Source organism: Notechis scutatus, chromosome 14, assembly GCF_049901735.1.
Source record: "Notechis scutatus isolate UNSWTSFEM ecotype Mainland chromosome 14, rNotScu1.2, whole genome shotgun sequence".
Taxonomy (NCBI): domain Eukaryota; kingdom Metazoa; phylum Chordata; class Lepidosauria; order Squamata; family Elapidae; genus Notechis; species Notechis scutatus.
The window spans coordinates 4,122,350-4,145,377 of NC_142022.1; the positions used below are offsets into that span (position 1 = coordinate 4,122,350).

The 23,028-nt window shown below is 46.1% G+C and overlaps 2 protein-coding genes across 3 annotated transcripts in view; both read left to right on the top strand.

Annotated features, from left to right (window-relative positions):
• The window catches only part of USF1 (upstream transcription factor 1), a 160,473-nt gene that overhangs the window by 84,130 nt on the left and 53,315 nt on the right, over window positions 1-23,028 (top strand). The gene's annotated exons all lie outside the window — the stretch shown is intronic.
• Window positions 1,258-23,028, top strand: part of ARHGAP30 (Rho GTPase activating protein 30) — a 50,376-nt gene continuing 28,605 nt past the window's right edge. Inside the window, exons 1-5 of the mRNA XM_026685424.2 lie at window positions 1,258-1,717; window positions 15,179-15,281; window positions 19,170-19,314; window positions 20,171-20,253; window positions 20,893-21,000. Coding sequence (XP_026541209.2) covers window positions 1,609-1,717; window positions 15,179-15,281; window positions 19,170-19,314; window positions 20,171-20,253; window positions 20,893-21,000 — 548 coding nt within the window. The 5' untranslated portion in view covers window positions 1,258-1,608. The remainder of the gene's footprint in view (window positions 1,718-15,178; window positions 15,282-19,169; window positions 19,315-20,170; window positions 20,254-20,892; window positions 21,001-23,028) is intronic.

The following is a 23,028-nucleotide window of genomic DNA, read 5'->3' on the forward strand; positions in this document are numbered from 1 at the left end:
ACCATCATGCTTTAGGTCTTAAGTCACCTAATATTTAATAAAAACCCATTTGTGAAGGTATCGGATAGAATAACAGTTGAAAGGGACCTCAAGAGATCTTCAAACCCAACCCCTTGCTCAAGTAATAAGTGGCTGTCTGATCTTTCTCTGGAAATCCTCCAGTGATGGACACATTCATTACTTCTGGAGGCAAGCCATTCCACTGGCTAATTGTTCCCATTTTCAGAAGTAACAGAATAACAGAAGTTGGAAGGACCTTGGAGGTCTTCTAGTCCAGCCCCTTGCTCAAGTAGGAGATCCTACACCCGTGATGGCGAACCTATGGCACACGTGCTACGCAAGCTCCAGGCAAACTTACCTCACTGTGCATGCACGTACCTCCTGGCTGATTTTTGGCCCATTTAAGGCCTTTTTCGGCCTGCCAGAGGCTTGAGGGAAGCTTCTGCAGCCTTTGGAGGCCGAAAAACAGGCCCGTTTCGTCATTTCCAGTATTTCCGGAAATACAGGAAGTGACAAAAAGGGGCCTATTTTTTTGGCCTGCAAAGGCTGCAGAGGCTTCCCTCAAGCTTCTGGGAGGCTGAAAAGGGGGCCTCAAACAGGCTGAAAATCAGCTGGGAGGCGCAATGAGGGTAAGGGGGCTGGGGAGGGAATCGCGCATGCATGCGCAGGGGGGCATGGCGGGTGCGGTCATTGCCTTCTGGGTGCTGGCATGCAAGCGTGCGCACTTGTGCACGCATGCAATTTTTGGCACAGGAGCCCAAAAAGGTTAGCCATCACTGCCCTATACCATCCCAATCAAATGGCCATCCAGCCTCTTCTTGAAAACGTCCAGTGATGGACACATTCACAACTTCTGGAGGCAAGCCGTTCCACTGGTTAATTGTTCTCACTGTCAGGAAACCTCTCCTTAGTTCTAGACTGGATCTCTCTTGAATAACCTTCCACCTGTTACTTCTTGTCCTGTCCTCAGGTGGGTTGACACTCTGATTTTCTGGCCCTCTCCCCATAACCTCCTCACCAGTCGCAGGTGCACTTCCTGCCATCCACAAGCAAAGCTGAGTTGGACAATCAAAAAGGCAAGATTGCAAAGCCATTCACTTTCATCGTTCACACTCCAAACATTGGCTTGTGACAAGGCAAAGAAGCCGTTTGCTGAAAGCTGTTAGCTTGTGCTTTGTGGTTTCGGAGATGCTGTGTAGGGGAAGTTGAGCTTGGGAGACAAGCTGAACTCACTTCCTGTCAGGTCTGAGTAAGAACAGAACAATTTTTAATGAAAAAAAGTGGGGGGTGGCACAGATTTTCTACCTTGCTCTCGACTACCGCCGTATGCTTTCCGGCAACCTCCCAGTTGGCCAAGAACCACACTTCTGGTGGCCCCGTGGTGGCTGAAGGACCTTGGTTGGACCAAGCATTGACCACGGAGATGAGAATGAATTTAAGGAAGCAGAAGACCGCCATGGGCCAGTAAATGAGTTCCGGAGAGGCAGGAATTCAACAATTGACAGGTTTCTCCTGAACACCGATGGACTCGGCCCAGCCTTGGAAGGAGAAGTTGATACGTAAGGTGTAAGTTTTGAGGAAGAGGAGGAGAGGAGCTCCTTCGCACCCATGTCGCTGGCCATGAAAGCTCGGCAGAAGGTCAAACGGAAAGGACCGGCAAAGGATCGAGTCTTTGGGTGTGATCTGGTGGAACATCTGCAATCATCTGGCCATGACAGTAAGTGGTTTTCTTTTTGGAGACTGGCAACTTTTACAATCCCCTTGAAGGGCCATTAAGCCCAAACAGGAAATGGGGTGAGGTGAGAACTTCTGCTAAACAACAAACTTTTTTTCCGAATGTGCTTCACTGGTTTTCTGAGAAGGCTCCAACCTTAGGTCATAGTCATAGAATCACAGAGCAGGAAGAAAACTTGGAGGCCTCCAACTCTGGCTACTTTAAGACTTGTGGACTTCAACTCCCAGAATTCCCCAGCCAGTATGGTGGCTGGGGAATTCTGGAAGTTGAACTCCACAAAGACCTAAAATTGCCAACATTGGAGAACTCTGCTCTAGTCCACCCTATGCATAAATCTAGGGCCCTTACCAGAGTCTTCTCCAAGCTCCAGATGCATTACCAGGTATTCAAGCGTATTCCAAGATTTAACAATCACATCTTGTTAAAGGGCAAATAAAAATTAAAACCATATTGATCAAAGCAGTCGACAGCATTATAAAAGCAACATTAAAAGCCATGTTTGTGTCTGTGAAAAAGCTGGTTGCAATGAAGCTGGTTAAACCTGGGGTCCAAACTTTTGAAGGGCTGAGAGGAAGTGTGATAAGACCATATATGGCATCTTGCAACCAGTTCACGATACAAAAAAGATGGTAGACTGTAGAAATTTTCCTGAGAGTGAAAACAATGAACCAGTGGAACAACTTGCCTCCAGAAATTGTGGGTGCTCCATCACTGGAGGTTTTTAAGAAGAGATTGTCCAGGGTGTCCTGCTTGGGCAGGGGGTTGGACTAGAAGACCTCTAAGATCCCTTCCAACTCTATTGTTCTTTGTGTCTAATTCTAAGATTGAAATTCCTCTATGGTCGAGTCGATCCTTATCTGCTGAGCTTACAAAAACAGGAGATATTCAACACATTTTCTGTGAATCATCCTGGATATTTATTTGAAAAGGGCCTTTTGATTAATCGGTGGCAAGAGATACCCCGAAAAAATATTGTTTTTAAAGGGGTGCCTCAAAATGGAATCATGGTGTGAGGACAGTGTGAGTGTAGTGTATGGCAGCCAAAAATCAGGATTTCTTGTAGCACCTTCTCCGATTAGTAAATTTTACAAATCCACATAGGCTTTGGTGAGCTGCATCCGATGACATGAATTGTAGCTCATGGAAGTTTATGACTTTTAATTAAAGTTGCTAACTAGGCAAGGCACTACTGGACTTATTCTGATCCAAAACAGATTGAAATTACAACCTATATGAGTCAACTCAGTTTTACAGCTCAGAAATTGTTCGTTTCACTCAAATCTTCGGCATTCACTTTAAATGTTTGCTGTTTCTGAAATAGATATTAGTCACACGCTATATTTACCGGATGTTATTCCTTGTCTGCCATCCAGGATTTGTCACATTGAATCTCAGATATGGATTAAGGCTGAGATTGCTTTGTCATTTTGCAGTTACCTCAACCACCATATTGGACATATGGTTGGTTTCTCTTTCTTGCCCTTCCTTGTTTGAACTACATTCACACACGATTTAGCCTGGGCAGAAAATTCTAAAAAAAAAAACTTCTTAAACTTTTACATTCAAGTCTAAAATGAAAACTCTTTGCATATGGAATAATTGTGTGGAAATTGTAATAATGAGAAGAAATATACATATTGTGCAGATCAGTCCCAATTCGTGTCTCCTAATGCCCCATAGAGTTTACTCATACCTATGGTTGAAATGAATAGAATAGAATAGAATAGAATAGAATAGAATAGAATAGAATAGAATAGAATAGAATAGAATTCTTTATTGGCCAAGTGTGGTTGGACACACAAGGAATCTGTCTTGGTGCAAATGCTCTCAGTGTACATAAAAAGAAAAGATACATTCATCAAGAGTCAAGAATCATCAGGTGTAACACTTATTAATAATCACAGGGTACAATAAGCAATCAAATCATACTAGGAAACAGTCAGTATAGATCGTAAGGATAGAAGCGACAAAGTTACAGTCATACAGTCACAAGTGGGAGGGGATGGGCAATAAGGAGTGATGAGAAGATTAATAGTAATAGTAGTGCAGACTTTGTAAATAGTTGGACAGTGTGGAGGGAATTAGTTGTTTAGCAAAGTGATAGAGTTGGGGGAAAAACTGTCCTTGTGTCTAGTTGTTCTGGTGTGCAGGGCTCTGTAGCGTTGTTTGGAGGGTAGGAGTTGAGTTTATGTCCAGGATGTGAGGGGTCTGTAGATATTTTCACAGCCCTCTTTTTGTGTCCTGCAGTATACAGGTCCTCCATGGAAGGTTGGTAGCCATTGTCTTTTCTGCAATTAGAAATAACTATAGGAGTTACATTCAGTTTATTTTTTACTTTTTTATTTATTAAATTTATATGCCCACCACCATGAATGACAATGTTCCATGGTGCACAGCTAGAAAATATTTCTAATAAAGAAACCAGAGCATAAACAGAATATTCTTGTAAGGTTACCTGCAAATTCCATATGATATTCAGTAAAAGATATGCAGCAATGTTAAGTGTATGATGAAAAATATCAAACCAATGTTGAAAGCAGAGATAGTCAAGCCCACAGTCATATTCCACCATTATTACAGAATACAGCTAGCCCTTAACTTACAACCGTTAAAATTGTGAAAAAAGGGACTAATGACCGTTTTTCACACTTACAACCATTGCAGCCTCCCCACGGTCACAGGATCAAAATTCAGGCACTTGGCCACTAACTCGTGTTTATGACGGTCGCAGTGTCCTGGGGTTACGTGATCCCTTTTGCGACCTTCTGAGAAGCCAAGTCCACGGGGAAGCCGGAATCACTGAGCCACTGTGTTAAGTTGAGTTGTGTTACTAACTCAACAATTCAACAAACTCCATGGTTCACTTAACAACTATGGCAAGATATGTTGTAGAGGGGTGGCAAAATTCTCTTAATAACTGTTTCACTTCACAAGAGAAATTTTGAGGTCATAAGTCATGGACTATCTGTATAGAATTGAATTAGAATATAATAATAATAATAATAATAATAATAATAATAATAATAATAATAATAATAAGAAGAAGAAGAAGAAGAAGAAGAAGAAGAAGAAGAAGAAGAAGAAGAAGAAGAAGAATAGAATAGAATAGAATAGAATAGAATAATAAAAGAAAAAAATAGAATAAGAATAGAATAAGAATGAAATAGAATAAGAATGAAATAGAATAAGAATAGAATAGAATAAGAATAAGACTAGAATAATAAGACTAGAATAGACTAGACTAGAATAGAATAGCATAGAATAAAATAGAATAGAATAGAATAGAATAGAATAGAATAGAATAGAATAGAATAGAATAGAATAGAATAAGAATAAAATAGAATAAGACTAAGAATGGAATAGAATGGAACGGAACGGCATGGCATAGAATAGAAGTTGGAAGGGATCTTGGAGGTCTTCTAGTCCAACCTTCAGACAAATGGCTATCCAATCTTTCCTTTAAAATAAGGGTCTTCAAACTTGGCAAGTTTAAGACTTTTGGACTTCAACTCCCAGAATCCCTGAGCTAACATGATTGGAGGTGGAGGAATTCTGGGAGTGGAAGTCCACAAGTCTTCAAGCTGCCAAGGTTGAAGAGCCCTGCTTTAAAACCTCAAACCTTCTGGAGGCAAGCCATTCCACTGGTTAATTGATCTCCCTCACAGGAAATTTCTAGGTTGGATCTCTCCTTGATAAGTTTCCACTCATTGCTTCTTGCCTTGCCCTGTGGTCCTTTGGAGCACAGATGGGCATGCCCCCTTCTCTGTTGCAGCCCCTCAAATACTGGAAGACTGCTATCATGTCACCCTCAGTCTTTCTCTTTGTTAAACTAGACATGCAGGGGCAACTCTGTAGGCTGTCCTGAGTCCCAGGCTTGGTTGAGCCTTTGCTAGATGATGATGTAATGAAAAGGGCTTTGGGCAATTCCTATTATGGCTCTACCTGGAGTAGGACTTTGTTATGTAGAATACTCTGGCCCAGGCCTTAATGGCCCACCCATTAACAAAGGTGGGGGCTGAGCTTCTGCTTCTGATTTTCTACTTCTCTTTTTAGAGGAAATATTCTGCCTTTTTAGTATTTCCTAGGATATTTCATTTTCTAGAGGTGGGTGCTAACTTCCTACACTATAAAGCGGAGATCAACAGTTGACTCTCTTTGTGAAGGTTTTTCAATCTGGACAGCATGGCTGGGAGTTGAAGCCCACCATTTTAATGGGATCCAAATTCAGAAAACCTGGTCTTGGTGTTTTGCTTATCAGGATCTCTGGCCAGGTGGCTGTGGTTTTTAATAGATCCTTTCTACTTCAAAAAAATTAGACTGGAACAAAGTTCTGCCACAAAGTTCTAGAATCAATTTTTATTTCTATGGTTGCCTCTATCTGTCACCCCCCCAGCCTTACAAACATTATTTGCAAATAAAAATGGTGGCTAGCTTGGTTTAAAACAGGGGTCCTCAATCTTGATAGCTTTAAGACTTGTGGACTTCAACTCCCAGAATTCCTCCTCCTCCAGTCAAGTTAGCTCAGGAATTGTGGGAGTTGAAGTCCACAAGCCTTAAACTTGCCAAGTTTAAAAGATACCCACTTGTTCCCAAAGCAATGTCTCTCAACCTTGGCCATTTTGAGATGGGTGGACTTCAACTCTAACACCCAGAAGATAGGCTCAAGATCCAGATGGATCTTGACAGACTTGAATCCTGGGCCCTGTCTAACAAAATGAAATTCAACGTACAGAAAAGTCCTACACTTAGGCAAGAAAAACCCAAAGTACACATATTGACTGGGTGAAATGAGGCTTCATAGCACTAACTGTGAGAGGGATCTTGGAGTCTTAGGGGACAACCAGCTAAATATGAGCCAGCAATGTGCAGCGGCAGCCAAAAAAGCCAATGTGATCCTAACTTGCATTAACAAAGGGATACAATCAAGATCAAGGGAGGTACTAATCCCACTGTGTAAAGCCTTAGTAAGACCACACCTAGAAAACTGCATCCAGTTTTGGTCACCACACTATAAAAAAGATGTTGAGACTCTAGAAAGAGTGCAGAGAAGTGCAACCTGGATGATGAGGGATTGGAGGCTGAAACATACAATGAAAGGTTGCAGGAACCGGTAATGGCTGGTCTAGTGAAGAGAAGGACCAGGGAAGACAGGAGAGCAGCCTTCGAATATTTGAGGGGCTGCCCCAGAGAGGAGGAAGTGGTCAAGCTATTCTCCAAGGCATCTGAAGGCCAGACAAGGAAGAATGGATGGAAACTGAACAAGGAGAAGTTCAACCTGGAAATAAGGAGGAATTTTCTGACAGTGAGGGCAATCAACCAATGGAACAGAAGTTGCCTTCAAAAGTTGTGGGAGCTTCATTACTGGAGGCTTTCAAGAAGAGACTGGGCTGCCGTCTGTCAGAAATGGTGTAGGGCAGTGGTGAGAAAATTTTGGTGGGCTACAGAGAAATGTCACCCCCAGAGCACCCCCCCAAAGCAATTAATCCAGGCTGCGCAGAAACATAAGCCTGCGCCACCAACGTGGCCCGCGGAACCCTCCCTTCCCACTCACTCCTTACCCAGCAAACTTGCCTGCTAAATTTCTATTTTTCCATTTTCCTACCATCAGCTGTTCTGCTGTGCTGGGAGATTTAGATTAGCTAGGAAGCAGAAAATGGTTGGATTTCTTGCTTTCTAGCTAGTCTTTAGATCTTCAGCTCTGTTTTTAAGCACAGCTGAACCTCCCTTAGGACTGAAGGTTCTATTATTCAGTATAGACACACGGCAAGCAAATTTTATGTGACAAGACTGAGCTAGCCGATGGCAGATAGATAGATCACTGAATGATTCTGTGAACAACTCAATCTGCCTGCCTGCTTTGCCTGATTTTGGGTAAAAGTTGCTGTTTTTTTAAATAAAAAAATGCAATATTTACATACATGGCGTGTTGTGAGTTAATTTTGTGAGTTTTCTTGCAAGCAAATTTTATGTGACAGATGAGCTAGACAATGGCAGATAGATAGATCTCTGAATGAATCTGTGATTCTGTGAGCAACTCAATCTGCCTCCCTGCTTTCCCTGATTTTGGGTAAAAGTTGCTCTTTTTTAATAAAAAAATCAATATTTATATAAATATTTATAATATTTGCATACAAGCCATGCCCAGCAAGTCACACCTACAAAATAGGCCATGCTCACAGAACCGGTTAGTGGTCCCTGGGATTTAAAATTATGAGTCTGGTGGTCCCTGAGGTCCAAAAGGTTGGCGACCCCTGGTTTAGGGTCTCCTGCTTGGCTAGGGGGTTGGACTAGATGACCTATAAGGTCCCTTCCAACTCTGTTAACCTGTACCTAACTGAACACACTCAGTGGGGACTTCTGGAAGCCTAAATCCACCCATCTGAAAGTTGCCAAGAATTTCCCCCCTCAAGTATTAAGCATAAACTTTAAATGTTTGCTGTTCTGAAATAAATATTAGACATTGCCTATATTGTATTCCCTGACTGGGGAATACTGAGAGTGGAAGTCCACACCTCTTTAAGTTGTCAAGATTGAGCAACCTTTTCCCAAAAGTCAAAGGAAAAAGTTCTTAAATGGGAACTTAGAGAGATAGATGTTTGGTGCCTGCCATGTCTTTGTCAACATTTTAAGACACTCCATGTTTTCAGCAAACTGCACATTTCCCCACCGTTCAGAACTCTAAACTTTTAAATGTTTATTTTTATTTTATTTTTATTTTTTTGTCAAACATGGGAACAGTAAGATAGGGACAGTAGGCACATTGGTGGACTTATGCACGCCCCCTTTAAGGACCTCTTAGGAATGAGGTGAGGTCCACGGTGGACAGTTTGAGGTTGAAGCTGTGAGGGGTTGAGGATGTAACAACGGAGTCGGCTAGGGCAGGGATCCCCAACCTTTTCGACGCCGCGGCCCGGTTCCGGCGTCAGCTGGGCGCCGCCATTTTTTTTTACGAAAAATCACTTCCGGTGATGTCACCGAGCGATTTTCGTCAAAAAAATGGCGGCGAGCTTACTCGGTGAGCTTTTTCGGTAGAAATGGCTTTCTACCCGGAAAAGCTCATCGAAGCGCTGGCGCCGCCATCTTTTTGATGAAAAATTGCTTTTTTACCAAAAAGATGGCGGCGCCCAGCAACCAGCGGCCTGGTAAGGCTTGTTCCGCGGCCCGGTACCGGTCCGCGGACCGGCAGTTGGGGACCCCTGGGCTAGGGCATTCCAGGCGTGGACCACTCTGTTGCTGAAGTCGTATTTTCTGCCATCGAGTTTGGAGTGGTTTGCTTTGAGTTTGTATCTATTGTTTGCCCATGTGTTATTGTGGTTGAGGCTGAAGTAGTCATTGATGGGAAAGACGTTGTAGCAGACAATTTTGTGAACTATGCTTAGATCAGACCGCAGGTGGTGCAGTTCCAGATTGTCCAAGCCCAAAATTCTGAGACTGGAGGCAGAGGGAATTCTATGGCGAGTGGAGGAATACAGTACTCTTCTCAAGAAATGTTGGGGCTGAATCGATCTGTGTTCCCAGAGGAAACATGGTCCTTGGGTTGATGAATCTCTTCCCACAGCATCCCCACTTCTCCACCTTGTAGTTCCTGCCACCCCAGCCTGCATGGTTGTTATCCCTGGGTGTTGGCACCTTAATCAGCTCATTTTGAAGGAGGTTAGGTTGAGATTCCACCATCCATTCATAACTCAAACATAAACGGTATGAATTGCATGCAAGACAAGAAATGCGCATTTGATGGACACGGTTCCACCTGTTCTTTGTCGAACGCTGAGATACACAAAAGGCTGGGTTGGGCACCGGCCAACTTCCTTGTGCAGCACACAGGAAGTCATCTGGGAGGTGGCCCTTAACAGCCCAGGTAGCAAGGAGGGGAGGAAAAGCAAGTCTATTAGAACTCTTGTGACTTCCTTGTTTGGGCTGTTGCCCCAGCCCTTGTCCCCGGGAGTGGTTGCATCAATATTACGGTTGAGCAAACTTGCAGTCAACGAAAGTTGAGTGTCGTAAACAAGCCAATCTCTCCCTTGTTGTGATTGATGTTGTAGTCTTACCAGAATGCCTTGTTATACAAACCTATGTCTAGCCCAGTGACGGTGAACCTTTTAGTTGTGGTGTGCCAAAAGCGCATGTGCGTGCCGGCACCCACAATGCAATGTGGCTCACCCCCCCCTGCACATGTATGCGCAACAGCCCCGCCCCGCCCTCTTACCTGCACTGCGCATGCATGCGCCTCCCAGCAGATTTTCGACCCATTTGAGGCTGTTTTCACCCTCCCAGAGGCTCAAGTCTCTGCAGCCTCAGAAGGCCAAAAATGGCCCTTCTGGAAATATCGGAAGTGCCCGTTTTCAGCCTATAGAGGGCCTCTGGAGCCAAGGGGGGGCTGAAAATGGGCCCATTTCAGCACTTCTGGTATTTCCGGAAGGCCCGTTTTTCGGCCTCCTGAGGCTACAGAGGCTTCTGTCAAGTCTCCGGGAGGGTGAAAATGGCCTCAAACAGGCTGAAAATCAGCTGGAAGGTGCACACATGCGCAGTGCAGGTAGGTTTGGCTGGGGCTTGCGTGCCCGCACAAATGGCTCTGTAGGTTTGCCATCAGGGGTCTAGCCTATTGAAATGAAGGATTAAAGGAGGGACATGATAATGATCTTCCAGGGTTTGAGGGGCTGCCACAAAGGTGCTGTCCGCAGGTGCTATTCTCCAAGCACCTGTGGACAGAACAAGAAGTAATGGATGGAAACCAGGGGTGGGATTCAACCGGTTCGGCCTGGTTCAGGTGAACCGGTAGCTCCGAGGATCATCTGTGAGTGCGATCAGCTGTTGGGCCCACCTGCCCACCCCAGCTGTAGTCTGTGCTTTATATCCTGGTTTTCAAGTTCAGCTGATTCGGGCGGCAGAGTGGATCAGCTGTTTGACAAACAGAATGTCAACTCATAAAACATTCCCAGGCCTGTTTTAGTAGTTGCCATAAAAAAGGGGGGGGAGGAAGGAAATCTGGAAGAGCAGTTGAAAGCGGAAGTGTGTTCCAACTCTTATCTTTAAAAGAGCTTTTGCTCGTGAATATATTTAATTGGAGAATGTGAAGGATGACACCCAGCCCGTGAAGGTGCCCAATTGGAGAATCTGGTTTATGAGACACCCAGGGGGGAAGGGGAGGAAACAGGGTAAATGACGTAGGCCATAGTTGGCTTCATATACAGGGCTGGGCCAGCATGTCACCTCTAATGAATCCTTTGAAGTTTTTTGAAGTTTGGCTCGAGAATCATGATTTAATTAGAGCGCTTGCTGGAATCCTGACACAGAGATTGCTGGAGAAGCTCAGTAGCAAATGCTCTGTGTGTGCAGCACAAAGTGCATGTTTGATGCGCACGCATGCAAAGCGCGCTATCACCGAACCGGTTGTTACACCAGTTGAATCGCACCTGGGATCAAGGAGAGATCCAACCCCTGGAACTAAGGAGAAATTTCTTGACAGTGAGAATAATGAACCAATGGAATGGCTTCCCTCCAGGAGTTCTGGGTGCTCCATCCCTGGGGATTTTGAAGAAGGAGGTTTTGTCTGAAATGGCACAGGGACTCCTGCTTCAGAGGGGGGTTGGACTAGAAGACCTCCCAGATCCCTTTCAACTCTGTTATTCTGTAATTCTGTAAAGAAAGATAGTCTTTAGGGATTCTAGTTCCCTACCATTTGTGGTGGAGTCCTTTCTCCCATGATTTGCATCCTTCCTGGTTTCCACATGAGTGTAATTCTTGAGGTAAATAAACATATCAGGAGAGGTTTTGTAAAGCTATGGATAGTCGGGGAGGTTGTAGAGTCATGTAAAGCTGTATCACAGAAGACAACTATGGCAGAAGTTCCCTTTTTAACTTCTCCAAGAAGAAAGAAATTTTGTTGTGACTTGTTAGATATTTATCTTGCCTTTTCTTCAAGAACTGGAGGACTTTTACATGGGGATCTCCCTCAATTATATGTTCATTGTAACAACAACCCAGCAAGGTAGGTCAGATCGGGGGGGGTGTCTCCAAACCTGGCAACTTTAAGACTTGTGGACTTCAATTCCCTGAATTCCCCAGCCAGCATGGAAAAACACGGACTGCTCCAACCTATTTCACAAAGCTGGTGTTGTGGAGGCTGGATGTCCAAAGCCTTGAGCTCCTGAGCAGAAGGTAGAATGAAAAGCATTGGGCATCACCAGCCATGAGATGCCCCAACAAACACGAATGTGTCTTCAGCACCATGTTTTATTGCTGGGTTGCTTTCTGTCTCTCACTTCCTGTCTCTGGCTCAGAAATGAAATCATGCAGGGACTCCACCCGCCCGCTCAGTCTGAATGAGGAAGCCCAACGGGAGATCTTGCTGGCTTACTCATAAGAAACTAATTCTTATTTGTTGCATGTTGGTAGAGCAGGGACATCTCAACCTGCACGGGGTGTATTTAAGATGTATGGGAGTGATGGCGAACAATACTGGAAATACTGGACGTGCCGAAACGGGCCTGTTTTTCAGCTTCCCTTGAGCCCCTGGGAGGGTGAAAACGGCCTCCCCCGGGCTCCAGAGGCCCTCCAGAGGCTGAAAACAGGCACTTCTGGCATTTTCGGAAGGCCCATTTTTCGGCCTACTGAGGCTGCAGAGGCTTCCCTCGAGCCTCTGGGAAGACGAAAACAGCCTCAAATGGGCCAAAAATCAGCTGAGAGGCACGCACATGCACAGTGCAGGTAAGTTTGACTGGGGCTCGGGTGCCCACACAAATGGCCCTGCTTGCCACCTATATGGCATATAGGTTCACAATCATGGATGCTTGGACTTCAATTCCCAGAATTCCCCAGCCAGTGTGCTGGGAATTGAAGTCCATCCATGCTGGCTGGGGGATTCTGGGAGTTCAAGTCCAATACTTGAGGGGCTGTCACAAAGAAGAAGGGGACAACTTTGGACAACTCCAAAGCACCTGAAGGCAGGAAAAGAAGCAACGGAGGGAAAGTAATCAAGGAGAGAAGTAAGGAGAAATTACCTGATAGTGGGGACAATTAACCAGTGGAACGGCTTCCCTCCAGAAATTGTGGGTGCTCCATCACTTGTGGTTTTTAAGAATGGACAGCCATGTATCTGAAATGATACAGGATCCCCTGCTTGAATAGAGGGCTGGACTAGAAGACTTTCAATCACTCTGTTTTTCTATGATTCTACACCTTAAAGTCACCGGGGTTGAGACCCACGGCTGTAGAGGATATGTGGTTGGACATGATGCTTCCTCGGCGTAAGTCAATTCTAAATAATTGCTCCAAGACGCCAAGAATGGGGGAGTATTTAACAGAAACAGGGTTGATAAAACCATGACTGAAGATTGTTGGTGGGCTTCCAGAATGTGGTGTTGGGCAGAGATATTATTTTGCTTCTTTCAGTTTGAGGAAAGATAACTTGTTCTAGAGCAAAGTTCTTCAACCTTGGCAAGTTTAAGACTTGTGGACTTCAACTCCCAGAATTCCTGAACTAACATAGACTGGAGGAGGAATTCTGGGAGTTGAAGTCCAGAAGTCTTAAACCTGTCAAGTTTGAAGACTCCTGACCTAGAGATTCATTTTTGTCGAAGTTGAGGATTCCTGGAAAAGAACATGTTAGAGAAATTCTCACAGGGGGAGTGTGATGTTCTTGCATTTAGGAAGCCACCAGGTGTGTTTTTCTGTGCAAAATCCTCTCTTTGGTGATCTGCAGTCTCTAATTATCTGCTGCAATGTCCTACCAGTTAATGACTACTTCAGCTTCAACCGCAACAATACAAGAGCACACAACAGATACAAACTCAATGTAAACTGCTCCAAACTCGATTGCAGAAAATATGACTTTATTTATTTATTTTTTATTTATTTATTTGATTTGCCAATTGTTTACAAGATAATAAGTATAAGTGTATACATAGTTGTGAATACATGAAATGGGTACATATAAGAAAAATAAAAGAAGAATAAGAGAAACAATAGGACAGGGACGGTAGGCACGTTGGTGCGCTTATGACTTCAGCAACAGAGTGGTCAATGCCTGGAACGCACTACCTGACTGTTGTTACATCCTCTAACCCCCACTCCTTTAACCTCAAACTATCCACTATTGACCTCACCCCATTCCTAAGAGGCCTGGAAGGGGCGTGCATAAGTGCACCATCCTGCCTACCGTCCTATTGTAATTTCCATTCACCTCTAAGAAAAAGATTGGGAGAGAGTGCATGTTTATGGAGAGTCTCAATCACCAAAGGCAGTAGTGGGCTGTTACTGGTTCATACCGGTTCTAGAGAACCAGTAGTTCTGGTGAGCAATCGCCCCCCCCCTCCCCCCGCCCAGGGGTGGGATTCAAAAATCCCAGCAACTGTTTTGCTGCCTGTTTGCTGGGTGGGCGAGGCCTACCAGAACTTCCTGTTTCCGGCTTCCGGAGGGCCTCCAGAGCCCGGGAGAGACCGTTTTCACCCTCCTAAGGGTCCAGAGGCATCCCCCAGGCCTCTGGGATGGTGAAAACAGCCTCCCCCGGGCTCTGGAGGCTCTCCGGAAGCCAGAAACAGGCCCATTTCCAGTCTTCCAGAAGGCCCATTTTTCCCTCTCCCAAGGCCTCCGCGCTGACCTTGTACTTACCTGCATTGAAAATGGGCCGCATGGAGACTCCTGTGATGGAAAGGGTGGGGCCAGCCAGTCAAGTGAAACACCAGCTCAGCAAACCAGCTGTAACTTTAACATCCGGTTCATGCGAACCGGTCCGAACCAGTGGAATCCCGCCCTGCCTTTTCCTGTCCTATATTAGCTTAGCTGATTTGCGTGGCACAGCAGATTTCCGCGCCTGTTTTCCTCACCAGCGCTGACATAGAAGGTAAGTTTTTAAGCTGAAAATGGGTGTTTTTGAACACTGCACGTGCACTGCACACACAGTCACCCAGCCAGTTGTTAAAACCAGTTGCAGCCCACCACTGCCCAACGGTGTTTTTTTTCCAAAAGGCAACCAGACTTTCTTGGTTTTTGTTTTTTTTTTTTTTGTTTGAAAACATTTCGCTTCTCATCCAAGAAGCTTCTTCAATTCATGAAGCTTGAATTGGCCTGAACTGTAGCAGCTTCATTAAGTTCATGAACTGAAGAAGCTTCTTGGATGAGAAACTTAATATTTTCCAAGGGCGGGGAACCAAGAAAAAATACTTTGGGGTCAGGAGAAAAACTTTTTCCATGGGATTTTAGCAACCAGTGATGGAGGAATGGTCGGAGCAGTTGAGTTGACCAAAGATGAGGTGTAAGTGGATTGCCTTTGATTGTTCTATCAGATCTCCGGGGATTGCCAGTCTTCCTGGTTTTCCAAACTTTGAGGAAATCCTCATGGAGAAACTTTAGGATGGAATTATGATTGATGGGACTTTCCTAACTGATTTGTGAGACTTGTGGAGAGATTTACCATTTCCAAATTGAATCTTGGTGGTTCTCCAGTTCCCCAGGTCCTGAAGAGCTGCACAGAGTTTGTGGAACAGCATGGGGTCAAGGATGGCATCTACCGGATCTCCGGAATCTCTTCAAACATCCAAAAATTAAGGTATATCAGTTTTCATTGGAGTACCAAAAAGCATTGCTAAACTGAGAGAGAGCTCGTCACCATAGTCACCACACTATAAAAAAAGACGTTGAGACTCCGGAAAGAGTGCAGAGAAGAGCAACCAGGATGATGAGGGGACCGGAGGCTCAAACATACGATGAACGGTTGCAGGAACTGGGCTTGGCTAGTCTAGAGAAGAGAAAGTTTAGGGCGGGAATTTTCAAACTTGACAGCTTTAAGACTTGTGGACTTCAACTCCCAGAATTCCCCAGCAAGCCAGGGGGAATTCTGGGAGACGAAGCCCACAAGTTGTGAAGGTGAAACTTTGGAGACACCCAAATTTAAACATTTGTTTAAACCAGAAGTCAACCTTGACAGGTTTAAGACTTGTGGACTTCAACTCCCAGAATCCCTCCTCCTCCTCCAGTCAGGAATTATGGAGTTGAAGTCCACAAGTCTTAAACTTGCCAAGTTTGAAGAGCCTTGGTTTAGGGTGTGTCTCTATGACGATGTCAAATGGACTAAATACAATCAAGAAGATTGTTCCCCATATATCTCATAATTCCCCTCCTCCTATCACTGCAAATATGAGTCCTAGAAGACAACAGAAAACCTGGTTCTGCGCGTGGGCCCGGGGAACCCAGAACAGGATGGAGCCCATTAAATAATAGCCCCCCCACCCGTCCCAGGGTTGTCACCAGGGTGAGAGGTGGGGGAGTTATATTATTTGATTATTTTCTTTTATTCGTTTCATTTTTTTATATATATGATGTTTTTATATCCCTGTAAACCACCTTGGAGGGACGGCGGTGGCTCAGTGGCTAAGACGCTGAGCTTGTCGATCAGAAAGGTCAGCAGTTCGACGGTTCGAATCCCTAGTGCCGCATCACGGAGTGAGCTCCCGTTCCTTGTCCCAGCTTCTGCCAACTTAGCAGTTCGAAAGCATGTAAAAAAAATACAAGTAGAAAAATGGGGACTCCTTTGGTGGGAAGGCAACAGCGTTCTGTGCGCCTTCGGCGTTTATTCCTGCTTTCCACGTGACCACAGAGACGTCTTTGGACAGCGCTGGCTTTTCGGTTTTGTCACGGAGATCAGGACCGCCCCCTAGAGCTGGAAATGACCAGAACAGATGTGCGAGGGAAACCTTTACCTTAAGTCTCCATATGTAAATAGGCAGCAATATAAATTTTCTAATACATGAATAAAACTTTAGGGCAGGGGGTGGGGTGGGGTGGGGTGAAGGAAGGCTGCATAGAAACACCCCAGCCCTTAAATGTTCATAACCAAGACAGGGAGCTTGTTCTGTCACCTCGAAAATATCAGTGCTCCCAGGAGTAGGATTCAAATTTTGTAATGATCGGTTCTGTGGGCATGGCTAGGTGGGCGTGCTCATTTGACTGGGTGGGCATGGCTTCCTCTTCCTCTTCCTCTTCTTCTTCTGCAGCACCCCCCCATTTTGGGGGGTATCTGGGCCTCAGGGGAGCCTCCTGCAGAGTTTTTTTGCTCTCAGAAGGCTTCTCTGGGGCTCAGGAAGGCAAAAAAAACCTGAGCATGGGGGGAGCACAGCACCCCACCCCCCCTGCGCTCTGTTTTGGGGCCTTCTGGGCCCCAGGGAAGCCCTCTGGGAGCAAAAACGCCCTAAGGCACAGGAGGGGGCATTTTTTTGCTCCCAGGAAGCTTCCCTGGGGCCCAGGAAGGCAAAAAACGGAGGGGGCGCAGGTGGGAGCTGTGCCCCCCTTCCATTTTTTTGCCTACTGGACCTCAGGGAAGCCTCCTGGGCGAAGCAGTGAGACAGCGAGGGAGATCCTGGTGCAGCTGATAATCGGAACAGCTGATCATTGGGAGGGGGAAAGGACTGACTGGGCGGGGAGGGGAGGGGCGGGCCAAGAGGGGCGAGGCCAGCCAGGGGCACAACTTGCCGGTTCTCTGAACTGCGCAGAATTATAACAACTGATTCTATAGAATCGGTCCGAACCAGTAGAATCCCACCCCTGTTTTGGATGCAGGTAAATGCAAGACGCACATTGGATCTAAAAGCAAATGGAGACTTCAAATTGATGGAGGTACAAATCAGGACTAGGGGGTGACATGATAGAAATCTTCCAATATCTGAGGGGCTGCCACAAAGAAGAGGGGGGGGGGGGCAACCTATTCTCCAAAGCAGCTGAAGGCAAGACAAGAAGCAATGAGTGAAAGCTTAGCAAAGGGAAGACCAATCTGGAAAAAGAAGGAATTTCTTGACAATAAGAATAATTTGTCTCCCTGATATTCTATGATACCTGGGCAAATGTCCCAGAAAGATGGGGAGACTATCTTCCCACAGCCTACCTGTAGAATCATAGGCCTGGAAGGGAGCATGGAGGTCTTCTAGTCCAACCCCCACCCACCCAAGGCAAGAGACCTTATGTCATTACAGACAAATGGTTGCCGAATCTTTTCCTGAAAACCTTCAGTGGTTGGAGCACCACAACTTCTAGAGGTGAGTTGTGCCAGAGATACATTGTTCTCACTGTCAAGAAATTCCTCCTTATGTCCAGAGGTTGCATCTCTCTCTGATCACCTCTTACTTCTTGCATGGTGCTTTGGAGAATAGGTCAATCCCTCCTCCCTGGGACAGCCCTTCTGTCAAGTATTGGAAGACTCCTATCAGGTTTCCCCCAAAGGGAATGGGACAACTCATCAGGGCCAACTCACCACGGCCAACTCATCAAGGCCAACTCACCACAGCCAATTCACCATGGCCAACTCACCATAGCCAATTCACCATGGCCAACTCACCACAGCCAATTCACCATGGCCAACTCACCACGGCCAACTCACCACAGCCAATTCACCATGGCCAACTTGCCATGAGCAACTTGTCATGGCCAACTCGTCATGGCCAACTCACCACAGCCAACTCATCAAGGCCAACTCACCACAGCCAATTCACCATGGCCAACTTGCCATGAGCAACTTGTCATGGCCAACTCATCATGGCCAACTCACCACGGCCAACTCATCAAGGCCAACTCACCACAGCCAATTCACCATGGCCAACTCACCACAGCCAATTCACCATGGCCAACTTGCCATGAGCAACTTGTCATGGACAACTCGTCATGGCCAACTCATCGCAGCCAACTTCTATCCTTTCTTTAATGATTCTATTCCACCATTTCTTTGATATTAGTGTAACTCTTGTCCTGCAGTGAGTTGTCCTGTGGCGAATTGTCATAGACCCTCCCCTAAAAGCTTTTTCTTCACGAGGCTAAGCATCGCTGTAGTCTCAAGACTAGATGACCTCTTAGTACCTTCAGACTCTAGATTCTATGGGAAGGAATAGATCTTCTCTGCCTTTGAGAGGGACCACATCATGTGGGGTCTCTGACAAAGAATGTGGCCTTCTCTCCCTCATTTCCCCTCCCCCACAATTTAGGTTCTCCACTTCAGGGATGGGACTAGAAGTAGTCCTCACCTTAGGACCACATCCGAGAGCCCAAAATTGACATTGTTAAGTGAGAAAATTTGCCCCATATTATGACTTTTCTTGCCACATTTGCCTGTGAGTCACACGGTTGTTAAGTGAATCTGGTTTCCCCATTGACTTGGGTTGTCAGAAGGTGGCAAAAGGGGATCACGGGACCCCCCCAGGGACACTGCGACCGTCATAAACCTGAGTCAGTCATCGAGCATCTGAATGTAAGTCACGTGAGCATTGGGGATGCTGCACCGTTCGTAAGTGGGGGAAATGGTCGTAAGTCACTTTTATTCAGTGCCCTGGTTACTCTGATCACTAAGCGAACTGCAGTGGGCAAAGAATGACCTATATTGTGATCTTCTGATGCTGACCTTTGCTGTGTCCTACTGCCTCCTCCCTTTCCTTCCCCCCGCTTAACTCCTTCTCAGGCTTGAGTTCGACAATGACCGCAATCCTGACTTCAACAAAGATGTGTATCTGCAGGACATCCACTGTGTGAGCTCCCTTTGCAAAGCTTACTTCAGGGAGCTGCCCAACCCACTCTTGACCTACCAGCTATATGATAAGTTTGCAGTAAGTAGGACTTTCCGGCAGGGGTGGGATTCAACATTGTTTTTACTACCGGTTCTGTGGGCGTGGTGTGGCTTGGTGGGCGTGGCAGGGGGAAGGTTATTGCAAAATCCCCCTTCCCTCCCCATCCCACTGACCTGCTTTCCAGCTTCGTTCTCCTGTGCAGGGCAACTAAAGAAGATCCAGATGATCAGCTGTGGGCGTGGCTTGGTGGGTGTGACTTGGTGGGCATGGCATGGCTTGGGAGCATGGCAGGGGAAGGTTATTGCAAAATCCCCCTTCCCTCCCCACCCCACTGACCTGCTTTCCAGCTCCATTCTCCTGTGTAGGGCAACCAAAGGAGACCCAGCCAATCAGCTGGGACTCAATGGGAGGCAGAGAATAGATGGGGTTGGCAGGGCCAGTCAGAGGCGGGATTGGCCGGTTCTCCCAACTACTCAAAATTTCAGCTACCGGTTCTCCAGAACTGGTCAGAACTGGCTGAAGACCACCGCTGGTTCCGTTCTGTCCTATTCCTATTCTATTATGTTGTGTTTTGTTATTTCTATTCTATTCTATTCTGTCCTGTCCTATTCTATTTCTGTATTTGTTGGAAGAATCTTCCCTGGGAGATTCTAGGTTTGGGGCCTGACACATTTTCCCCACTGGAGCTCAGAATCCATATTTGATCCTTTAACCTTCCACCCAAACTTCCATGTCCAATTGGGCCCGTTCTGAACCACCAATCCCTGCATCTGATCATACACGGTTCAGCTTTGAGAGTCAACACGTGGTTCTTTCCTCCGCTGGAATGAGGGGAAAATGGGGTTGTTTAGCAGATGGAATGGATGACTGACCGTCAACGTCTCCCTCCCTCCAGGAAGCTGTGGCCATCCAGCTGGAAGAAAGCCGCCTGGAGAAGATCAAGGAAGTGCTGAAGGAGCTGCCATCACCACACCACCGGTATTTGCGGGCACTCTGCCTCTCCCAGGAGGAAGAGGATGGGCGAAGGAGAGAGGAGGAGGAGGAAGAGTACAAATGGAGGAGGAGGAGAAGGGTAGCAGGAGGAGGGAAGGAGGAGAAAGAAGAGGAGGAGGAGGAGGGGAAGTGGAGGAGGAGGAAGGAAGAGAGGAGGGGAGCAGAAGGAGGAGGAGGAGGAAGAGTTCAAATGGAGGAGGAGGAGAAGGGGAACAGGAGGAGGAAAGGAGAACGAGGAGGAGGAAGAAAATGGGGGAGGAGGAAAGGGTGAGGAGGAGAAGGGGAGCAGGGGGAGGAGGAGGAAGAGTACAAACGGAGGGGGAGGACAAATGGAGAGGAGGAGAAGGGGAGCAGGAGGAGGGAAGGAGGAGGAGGAGGAGGAGAAATAGGACAAATAGGGGAGGAGGAGGAGAGCAGAAGGAGGGGAGGAGGAGGAAGAGGAAGAGGAGAAGGGGAGCAGGAGGAAGTTTAAGAAATTAATGGAATGATATTCCCTTCCTGGCTGGGCAAATGGGTGTAAATGGCAAATCAAGAGTTCCCGCCTGAGACCGACTAATCCTCATATTCCACCTTTTTTATTTGCTCCTCTTTCCATCTCTGCTTCAAAATCCAACTTGCACCCAGCACCCTTGAATTCTTGATGAAGCACCTGGTGCGCATGGCATCGTTCAGTTCCCAGACCAATATGCACGCCCGGAACCTGGCTATAGTCTGGGCCCCCAACCTGCTCAGGTAAGAGAGGTTGCCATGTGGGGGGGGGGGGCTTCCAATCTCGACCCACTTAGGGTCCTTTGGGGTGGGGCCAAGCCACATTATCTTCCACGCCAATCCCTTTTTCTGGTTCCACTGTAACTTTGAACAGTCACTAAATGACCTGTTGTAAGTCGAGAACTTCCTGTAGTTACTCTCCTCTGGCAAGATTCTGTCTGTAGGCAAACAACAATGAAGAACCTATCCAGAAGGAGCACACATGTCAGTTTTGGTCTTGGGTGTGACATAGCATTGAGATCACAAACATGTGGGTTTATTATAAGATAAGATAACCTTTATTGTCATTTTTTTACAGGCACACATTCAAAATGAAATTCTGTTGCCTGCTCTGAAAAGTGTACACATACACACACACCTATGGACATGCTATATACATACATATGTATATACCTACTACACTTATACATATAAATACATAGAGTGGTGCGGTGGCCTGGAGGCGGAGCTCTCACCTCACAATCAGGAGGCTGTGAGTTCGATCCTAGGTAGAGAGAGATGTTTTGCTCTGGACAGGATGAGTATATATCTGCTGAACAAAACTCGGTACTGGCTGAACAAAACTCGGTACTGGCAACAGGAAAGGGATCCGGCCAGTAAAACATTCAGCTCCATTCAGTTGCCCAGACTCCACCCCGCAAGGGATTATGGGGTCTTTAAACGAAGATGATGATACATGTAAATACATATAAATGTTACTGCATCCTGAATACATGTTTTCCTCCTATGCTTATTTATTTCAGTCCAATATTTCCATCTCAGGTGCAACCAAAATCCTTGATTTTTGTGGTTTTGAAGTACATTTTAAAAAAGAAAAAACCTTTCCAATTTATCATTGAATAAGGGCAAGTGGAAATCACCCTTTCATCCTTCCCTGATCCTCTGATTTGACCAGGAAAAATGAGGTCTTCAGGTAGTCCTCGGCTTAGGACTACAGTTGAGACATCTGTCACTAAGTGATATGGTCACTGAGTGAGTCGTACCCAATTTTATGAACCTCTGAACTTTATGCAACAGTCATAACCCCAGGAAGTCCCCAAGGTGCTTTTTTTCAAGAGGCAACTAGGCTTTCTTGTTTTTCTTTGAAGACGTTTCGCTGCCCATCCAAGAAGCTTCTTCAGCTCGTGCCATTGATTAATTGTTCTTCGAAGCTGCTTGGATGAGAAGCGAAATGTCTTCAAAACAAAACAAAACAGAAAGTCCAGCTGCCTCTTGAAAAAAACACCTTTGGGTCAACCAGGACCAAACTTGCTGGCTGCAGAAGAGATGGGCCGGCAAGGTAGGTGTCAAGGTGTGCGAGGCCTGGCTACAACTTTTCAAAGGTAAGTAGTAGGGCAGCTCTACCCCCCCCCCCATCCCCACCCTAGAGTGATTTTTACCTGTGCACTCTGGAGTGGGCGGGATCTTAATTAGGGCTTATTTGGGGGGCAGGGCTTATATTAGTCACATGTGTAAAAAAAATGTTCTGACCAAGGCTTCCTGAGACCGTAATGAAGCACACGTTTAGTCCAAACAACTCTTGTTTTATTTCAACACTGGGAATTATTTTCATTCCCAGCTGGTAATGAGTCCCAAACAGTTCCTCGAGATAAGCACCCACCTTTCTCTCCTTTGAATGGCTGCCAACAACTAGAGTGCCAAATGAACTGTAAAAAGCCAACCGAAGTACAAAGTCCACACAGAGCTTCAAGGATGAATCCGAACAGAGCGAACAACTTTGCTTCCTGCAAAGGTTTCTTTCCCTTTGCACCTCCTTTATACCTTAGGGGAGGGGCAATCACCTCCCAGCCTTACTCCCGAGTTGCCCCTTTTGTCTCAGCTGCTCTCGCCTTCTGGCAGCTCTGCACACACGCACACTGGGAACAGGCTCCCCTTGTTCCTTTGCCTCCCAGCCAGCAAGTTTGGTCCTGGTTGACCCAAAGGTGTTTTTTTCAAGAGGCAGCTGGACTTTCTGTTTTTTCTTTGAAGACATTTCGCTTCTCATCCAGACTC